At 45.3% G+C, this 9,124-nt stretch overlaps 2 protein-coding genes across 2 annotated transcripts; both read right to left on the bottom strand.

Annotated features, from left to right (window-relative positions):
• Positions 1-254: 254 nt before the first annotated feature.
• LOC133890315 (uncharacterized) lies at positions 255-2,111 on the bottom strand. Its single transcript, XM_062330722.1, has one exon. It carries the CDS (start codon positions 2,109-2,111, stop codon positions 255-257), a length of 1,857 nt encoding a protein of 618 aa, XP_062186706.1.
• A 5,177-nt stretch (positions 2,112-7,288) lies between these two features.
• LOC133889966 (18.8 kDa class V heat shock protein-like) lies at positions 7,289-8,201 on the bottom strand. Its single transcript, XM_062330392.1, has 2 exons — positions 7,973-8,201; positions 7,289-7,667 (listed from the first exon to the last, which is right to left on the bottom strand). Exons 1-2 carry the CDS (start codon positions 8,118-8,120, stop codon positions 7,396-7,398), a joined length of 420 nt encoding a protein of 139 aa, XP_062186376.1. The 5' UTR covers positions 8,121-8,201; the 3' UTR covers positions 7,289-7,395.
• Between the last annotated feature and the right edge of the window lie 923 nt (positions 8,202-9,124).

Here is a 9,124-nt window from a genome sequence, read left to right as displayed (position 1 = left end):
GTTTCATTAATTACACCATATCATCTGGTGTTTCATTAATTACAACAAAAGAATACCTAATGTAATTAACTCTAGCTAACCAGCTATCAAAGCATACTGATTAAGATTAATAACAGTCAGGCCCGGTCCTGAGATTTTGGGGACCCGGTGCGAAACTAAACATAGGGGCCCATAATATATATGAGTTGTTACTAATAAAAATTTAAATTGCATTCAAAAACAATATTTATATAGAATACTTCATACATATTACCTTAAAAATTTCTTCGGACATTCCTAGATGCGAAGTCATTGATGATGGTATCAATATCAATCTCATCCAATAATTTCTTCTCAATGCATAAAGTTGCCAGACCGTTTAACCTTTCTTGAGACATTGTAGACCTCAAATGGTTCTTCAATAATTTCAACTTTGAAAAGCTTCTTTCAGCAGATGCCACAGTCACAGGCACAGTAAATAAGATCCGATAAGCAACAGAAATATTAGGATAACAATCTGCATCTCTGACAAACTCAAAAATCTCCATGGCAGACATTGGTCTATTTGATAAAGTCAACTGCATAACACTTAACTCAGAAATTAGATCATTTAACTCAACATCAGATGAACCCGCTAGAGAGAAAGTTTCTGCAAATTTAGTGCAACGGTCTTTTAGTTCAGTACCATTCAATGACTTCAAGATTGTTGAACTCATTAAAAACCCAAATATACTTTTGAATTCTTGGAGTTCTTCAAATCTAGTTTTCAATGAAGTGATTGCTATATCAACCATAACAAAAAAGTAATCAACTTCAAAAGCCCTCTCAGCTTGCAAATTTGCTTCAGCACAATCAGTTTCATCAAACTGTCTCTTCCTAATAGAACAACGCTTTATTGGAAATGATGCCTCTACACCCATTTCAGATGCAATACCTTTAGCTATGATCAGACTAGAAGCAAATCCTTCATTTCTATAGCTGTGAAAATAATTCATTATGCCTTCAATTTGCTGTAAGGTAGACTCAATGCACATGGACGATGATTGCAACTTCTTACTCACAGTGTTAACAGCAAATAAAATGTCATGCCAAATAACCATACCAAGTATAAACTCAAAGCTGCCAAGCACTTCAAATAAATTTTTTGCATCGCTCTTATCCTTGGGATCGGTATCATCAGCTTCCCTTAAGTTTAACAAAGCTGACCTTAGCTCAGGAGCTTGATACCTAATTGCTTTAACACTTTTGATTCGACTCTCCCAACGAGTATTGCACAACGATTTCACAGTTAAACTTGGAACATGTTCAAGTAAAACTTTCCATCTTTTGGTAGAACCAGAAAACAATACATATATCCGTTGCACAATTCCAAAAAATGAAATAGCTTTAGCACAGGATTTAGCCATGTCACAAAGAATAAGATTAAGACTGTGGCAAGCACATGGCATATACAAAGCTCTTCGATTAATATCAAGCAACCGTCTTTGCACCCCCTTGTGTTTTCCTTTCATGTTAGAGCCGTTATCATAACCTTGACCCCTAATATCATCAATATTAAGACCAAAAGATTTGATGGAATCAATCAATACATTGAAAAGCCCAGAACCAGATGTATCATCCACCATCAAGAAACCCAGAAAATACTCCTCTAATTTTATTTTGCCATCGGACATATTAACACATCGAACCAACAAACTCATTTGCTCTTGATGACTCACATCTGGGGTACAATCAAGGATAATAGAGAAATATTTTGCCTCTTTAACGATCTTTATGATAGAATTTGTAATATCAGAAGCCAAAAGAGAAACCAACTCATTCTGGATTTTATGACTAAGATAATGATAATGAATCTCATTATTTTGAATACGTCTAAGATGATCTTGCATCACCAAGTCAAATTCTGCAACCATCTCAACACAAGCTAAGAAATTGCCATTCTGATCATTATAGAGTTGCTCTTTGGATCCTCTAAAAGCCAAATTACGTTTACCAAGAAATTTGACAATGGCAATTATTCTTAGTAAAACTTGCCTTATACGTTCTTTCTCCTTGGTGATTTGTTGTTGTAAATCTTTGTCAATCGTTTCACTTTTCCTCAATCTAGCTCTCAGTTCATTCCAAGAGGTCATGTTGGTAATATGCTCGACACTAACTTCATGTTCTTTTAGCCTCTCACTAATATGCCTCCAATCTCTAAATCCATCACGCCCCAATGAACTCTTGCAATTTCTAGAATTGAAAATCTTACAACAAAAGCAAAACACTCTATCAACATGCTTCGAATAGACTAACCATTTTCTGTCATGAACCTCCCCATTACTCATTTTTCTAGAGAAATGAGCATACGAAAAATGTCTTGAGTTGTCATCTAAAGGGAACACAATATTTTCTTCTCTTATAGGCCCCTTTTCCACTAATATGTCCCTAGCTTTGTTATCAAGATTATCCCAATTTTTTGGATCATAAATATCCGTAGTAAAAACTGGCTGCTCATCAACACTAGCGGATTCTGTAGCAGATGAATTAAATATGTTCTCATGATCACTTACATTGTTATCATCCTCGTTGATGTCAACATTGTCTTCCGTAGGGGTAGGGCACTGGTCTTCATCGTTCACATTAGTTTGTTCCTCCACAGCAACTATCGCCCACTCATCTGTGTTTCTTGAACTGCCCGTATTACTCCTTAAAAATTTGTCCATTGCCCCCTTTTGTGACAATATTAACTCATCCACCCGTTTTCTCTTTTTCCTTTTTTCATTACCCGATACGTACTTTCTCGATGACATGATACCTAGGACAAACTGATAATTGAAAAGATTAACATGTTAGTGGTTGAACTCATATAAATTACAAAGTTAGAAAACTAAAAAGATCGGATTAATTGAAACTAATCTAAATCTTACCAAATAGTTGGCTAGGCAATTAGGCAATTAATGATTACTGATTCGTCCAAGAGAGACAAGGCTCCAAGCTAACCTGACAAAGCCAATTAGATAATTAGCCAAAATCACAAGTGTCTATCACTAGCTATCACTAACAAGTACAATTGGCAAATTAACGATAGCATCATGGCAAGGCACCAGATCCTTCAGAGTTTAAAGGCAACATGCATATACAGTACAACAGTGAACAGCCACATTACGTAGCTTGGTTGCAAATTCTCTGATGAGCTAGCGCAAAGTTCAGTGTACAAAAAAGAAAGAAAAAATTATATACAGTAAAACATATACAGTACAGTACTGTCAGTACATGGATTGATCGGTAATTGGCAAAGCAACGATGGCATATTGGCATCATAGCAATTGGCAAGGCAAGGCAAGTGGTGTACCGGTGTTGGTGCTGCTCACCTGAATTGAATCAGTAGTGTCACATCACATGCAGATGAGGAGCAGATCAATCGCCTAGACGTACTCGTCTAGTCGTCTTGCACGGTCACACGGCAGCCGGCGGTGACGGCGAACGGGCGAAGCGGCCGTTGCAACTTGCAATAGAGACTGGAGTGGCGACGCCGCGACGGCGAAGTGGGTTCTAGGCTCTAGCCTGCTAGCCGCCGCACATACGGCAGTCTCCTCGACTCCTCCGACCAATGCAGCGATGCGCATGCGCCTCGAGCAGTCGAACGACGAACGGTTCCGATTGGGCCTTGCTGCGACGCGTAGGATATTGACGGTGGCGCGTTTGGAAATGCTAAGAGCCTCGCTCGATGGGCTGTTGGCCTGTTGCCTGCTGGGCTAGCGCTGGGCTGGGTGAGGCCTTGGCGCCTTGCTCCCCGGGGTATGTGGGGGCCCTACGAGTTGGGGGCCCGGAGCGGCCGCACTGCTCGCCCCCCCTCAGATCCGGCCCTGATAACAGTAAGTAGATCAATTTATTTACCTGTTCAGTCTTAGCTTTGGCTAGTTGGCTTTTTGCGGACTTGCAGTCTGGCTATCGAAGCATCCACGTGCGGACGTGCCTTTTCTTACAGTGTTGCAGTTGGAGAGCACAGCCGGCGACGCGATCTGTGGCCGGCGTCGGCGCGAGCGCGACGCGTTCTGTGGCCGGCGTCGGCGCGAGCGCGACGCTATCGCGAAGACGAGCACACGACCTGGGAGCATGGCGGCAGCGCAGGATATTTTATAGCCAACGATGGGCTGTTGGGTCACGTGGATGCTTTAATAGCTTCGGCCTAACAAATCACGTGATGTTGTCAGCTTTTGGCCCAACGTTTTCCCCTCCCCCGAGCCCGTCACCTCCCCTGCCCCCAGCTCCTCGCCTTCGCCTCTCGCATCGACGAACTCGACGCTCCGCTCCTCGTCTCTAGGCTCGCCAAGCTCCTCATGATCTCTTCCTCCCGCTCTCTGCCCGTCACCAAGATCGCATCCGCCAAGCGCAACTTCGGCCTCCCGGACGACTTCCTGGTCTCGTTGGTCCTGAGGTACCCCCACCTCTTCCGCCTCGTCAGCGACCCCGGGCCCAACGGGTCTGGGAACGTGTTCCTCGATCTGGTATCTTGGGATGTGTCTCCGTTTGGGTTCTTCAGGACTCTTCAACCTTCTCTCCTTTTAGATTTTTGTTCAAAGATTAGGTTGGAATTTGTATTTAGATTAGGTTCAAAGATTTTTGTTCAAAGATTAGGTTGGAACTTGGAACAAAGAAGAGCTGCTGCAGATATGATGATAATGATAGTTCAGGAAACCAAGACATGTTTCATGAATCAAGATAGGCCAGGTAGCTAAAGACATGAATGCACGCTCAACAATTTTCTTTTGCAACAGAGAAGAAATCAACTGCAAAACATATCCAAACTGCAAATACCACCAAGGCCAAGTTCCAGGACTCTAATTCATTATAATAAGACAATCTACAGTTTTCAAGACCATATATGAGCCAAAATTTTTGCATAACAAACAATAATTAAGTGAAATTGTTGCAAGACCATATATGAGCCAAGATTCCACAGATAAAGGATTTCTCAGTTCCATCAAAATAGTTTCAGTTGCACGACCACAACACAAGCTATAGCACAAGGAAATTTCCCATGTTGTAAAGAATCAATGTGTCACTATATCTAATTTTTTAAAGTAGCAATTCATATCCAACCATACAACACAAAGAAGTCACTAAACAGTCATTTTTACCAAACAATACATAATGCTCTTCCATGTCATCGATTCGGCCACAACTCACAAGGCAATTTTCCACGACGTTTTGCACATCCATCATGTTGTTAATATCGTGTTTGTTGAGCAACGGTAGCAACAGGTGATATTCACCAAAAAGAAAAAAACTATAGCAATGAGGAATTATAAGAACATGGTAGAAGTCTTATAATCTGATAAAAAAAATATATGACATCATGCTGCAAACATGAAGAATGCAATAATGTGATGGATTGATATAATGTCAACAGAGAAGAAATCAACTGCAAAACATATCCGAACTGCAAATACCACCAAGGCAAGTTCCAGGACTCTAATTCATTATAATAAGACAATCTACAGAAAGTTTTCAAGACCATGTACTGAGAATTTACTGAGAATTCTAATATACTGAGAATTTCTGAAAATTTTAATTGACCTTAACTATGGGCTCTCCGCAACTGATATTCTTATGCAGCTCGTACAACACCTCCACCTTGTTCACCTGAGCAGTATCTGGAAGGTCTGGCGATGCGTGTGCTTCGTCGGGGTGAAAAGAAGAAAGAAACAGGGAAAAGAAAGTCAAGAACTAATATAAACCTAAGAAAAGAACCAGGTAATCTATAGACACCATCTCGCGACTCTAGTGGTACTGACCTCGCGAGGCGGCCGGAGGAAGTGTACTCGCCGATGCCGCTGTGGTGCTGCCCTCGACGCGGAGGTACTTATAGGGGGCGCGAAGAAGCTGGAGGACGGAACAGGAGGCTGCGGTTGGGGCGCTGTGCCGGGCGTTGTTTTCGGCGGTGGTGCCGGCAGAGAAATCTCCATGGAGCCAAGACGGTTAGCCCGCAGAGGGGGTCGCGGAGTAGGCGGCGGGCGGGTGCTGCGGAGATGCTTGGGGCGTGGATGGCGGAAGCGGGGCCCGGGGAGGGGGGCACGGATTAGGCGGCGGGCGGGTGCTGCGGAGTTGCCCGGGGCGTGGATGGTGGCAGCAGGGCCGGGGATGGGGGCGCGGAGAAGGCGGCGAGCAGGAGCTGCGGAGAAGCCCGGGGCGTGGCGGCAGTGGAAGGGGTGGGGAACGATGGGGATGAGGATGCGGAAAGGAATCGCGAGGGGAGCGAAGGAATATTCGGCGGACGGATCACGTCTTCTGCGTTTTTTAAGTAGGAGAGATAATCTACACAGAGTTTGAAACAAAATTTTGTCAGGCAGGCAAAGGTGATCATGTAACATGAATTCAGTAACTGAAATCAGGCACCATGAACGAACTAAACGTGATCTGAAATAGACTTAAATCATATAGGTTTTACTGGGCAGAGCTGATGTATGGGCAGGGATCCTTCAGTTAAATACAAAGTCTGCCAACTTGTTCATTGTGCATGTGCTGTTCCGAACAAAATATTTGTATTCCAGTCTTTTATATTCAGAACAGTGCTAACTCTTTCATTGCAGCGGTATATTCAGTAATGCCACTCATTCTTCAAACTATAGAATAGTGGGGCCTTTAAGTTAGTAATGCCTGCGAAAGTTACTCGGCTTTCAATCTTTTGTTTCCTTTTCAGACTGGTGATGCATCGGCATGACCTTTGGATAGGACTGATTGAGGGCTGGGCGTTAGGGTGGTTGTGTCGTTGGTGGTACTGAGCTATATATGTGATAACGACCTGATCTAACAATGAAGCATGTAGATTATGTTTTATGCTAGTAATGTATAACCGAGGCTTGATGTCGTAGATTTTGACCTGAACTTTTGTGTACTTGAGAGTTGGAACCAAAATTGCTTATATGATGCTAATCACCCTCGTATTTGTTTAGGCAGCACATTAGCATCAAAGACTTTGTTAACTTATTCATCTCACACAATGTCATATATTGCACTTTGATTCAGCTGACACGACGGCCGTAGCATGGCCACTCGCGCCGCAGAAAGTTTGGCGGCCTCATTAGATTTGCGCCACATCGTAGCAAAAGCAGGATGCACACCATCTAAACATCCGTGTGAACTGAGATCTCCTCACTTCACGTCGCCGTCATTGACGTGTGAGACCCAACGTCATGATGTGAGGAGATCGCCACAGCATCTGTCAATAAGTGACAGGGAGCCAATCACAACCACAAACAATTTCATAATAGCAATACTCCTAAGCTTTTCCATTTTAACGATCTTCTAAAACGAAGAGAATATAAATACTAGTACCACCGTCTGGACGTCTGATAAATTCAGATAAATCATCAATCTCTAAGTTCACAAACGAAATCAATACTTCTTTTGAAATGACTATTATAAATCAATTCAGGCAGCCCGTGCCACAGAGTCACGGGCCGGGCCAGGGCCGACGACGTCGACGACGGGCCGGGCCAGCGTGTGCATCCTTGGGACCGTCACGGTCAGCACGCCCTGGGTGTACTCCGCCGAGATGCCGTCGACGTCCACCATCCCTGGCAGCCGGAACTTTCTGCTGAAGCTCCTCCGGCGGCCGTCGCCCTCGCCCTCGTCCAGCTCGGTGCGGATGGCGAGGTACCTCGCGTCCTCCACCTCCACCCTGATCTCCTCCTTCCTCACGCCTAACAGCCAGGACCAAATTAAGAAGAGCTTGTTAGTTTAGTTGCTGGACAAGCCGAGAACAAGTGGCGGGCGCTGTACGTACCAAAAAACAGGGGCGAAGCTAGGTGAGCCCATCCGAGTGCATCGGTATCAGAATCTTAACGATTTTTCAGTTATTAATATCTTGTTTTTACCTTCTGTGTACCACCTAAATCTAACTAAGTATATTAAAAAGCTACCAATCCATGCCAGCGTGCACCACCATGGCGTTAGTTCTAGCTTCGCCTCTGCTAACAAAGCAGCATGCATGAGTGAGCTCAGTTACCGGGGAGGTTGGCGGAGAAGAGGTGCGCGGCAGCGGTCTCCTCCCAGCTGACATGGTTGGCCTGCCGGAGAGGAGAAGACAGGAGGGAGAGGCGCCACTGCCACTGCCATGGATGGTGCACCTCCTCCTCCATCGGGTAATAATCCATAGCGAGCAAGCGAGGTGAACGGAATCTTTGGCTGCTGTTTTTTTTGCTCCTTAATCGGTCAGCCTCTGCTTTTAAATAGCATGGGGGTGCAACTTGCCCGTAATTGGGTGCAACTTGCACCAAGTTGGGTCAGACATGTGCACAAAAGAAAGAGGCGTATGAGACTGAGACGCTTTTGTCTGCAAATATCTTGGGAGAGCAGAGAGCTTGGGCGTGAGCAGAGCAAAGGGTGGGCACGGCGTTTAGCGTTTACCCCATAGCCCACGTCCTCTTTTACCAGTTACCGCAGCACAAAACAGTATGGCTCTACCGGTGAGGCATAAGCTAAGGTCGGCCAAAGTGCAACTTGAATCTTGGATGGATTCAGTGAACATGAGGTTTACAGGTTGGTAAGATGTCTATATCATACCGGTGCCACATAAAATCTTGTTCATCTCCACAGTAAGTACTAAGTGCAACCCTAAGAGAATAGTTATTCCACCCTTCATTCCACTAGATAGCTACAACGAGCAAAAATCTATCTCTAATAGAGCCTCCATCCTCCACGCCATTTTAGCTCTCACGTCACATATGGCGTCCCTCTCCCCGCACGCCATCCTCGTCTCGCTCATCGACTCCTTCTTCGTTCGCGTCGACTGCGTCATTCCTGACGACTTGCCGCCACACATCGGCTCCCCGCAGCAGCAGGAGGCGCCAGCAGCTACTGCAGTGGTGCCCCTCGCGTAGGGGCACGACGCGCTTGCACAACTCACACTGCTCCTGCTCGACAGAATCGCCAGCCCATCCTCTCTCCCGCCGCGGTGATCGTCTCCCAACGCTCCGCACCACAACCTGCCTCCCCGCCCACGCCCACCATGGACGTCTCCTACAACTCCCCCTCCGAGGTCCTCCGCTCCTTCAAGGAGCTGCACCGCCTCCACATCGAGCTGCCCACCGGCGAGCTCGGCATCGACGACAACGTGCTGTGTTGGGTCCGACCACTGGATCACGAGCGCGACCACTCC

Source organism: Phragmites australis, chromosome 14 (assembly GCF_958298935.1).
Source record: "Phragmites australis chromosome 14, lpPhrAust1.1, whole genome shotgun sequence".
Classification (NCBI taxonomy): Eukaryota; Viridiplantae; Streptophyta; class Magnoliopsida; order Poales; family Poaceae; genus Phragmites; species Phragmites australis.
Note: the sequence above shows the minus strand (reverse complement) of the source record. Positions and strands in the feature narration are given on the sequence as shown.

Excerpts from the sequence above, each read along its gene's own strand:
- LOC133889966 (XM_062330392.1), bottom strand. The coding sequence starts at position 8,120 with ATGGATTATTACCCGATGGAGGAGGAGGTGCACCATCCATGGCAGTGG. Across the intron at positions 7,668-7,972 it reads CTTCTCCGCCAACCTCCCCG|GCGTGAGGAAGGAGGAGATC; the intron begins GTAACTGAGCTC and ends CCTGGCTGTTAG.
- LOC133890315 (XM_062330722.1), bottom strand. The coding sequence starts at position 2,111 with ATGACCTCTTGGAATGAACTGAGAGCTAGATTGAGGAAAAGTGAAACG.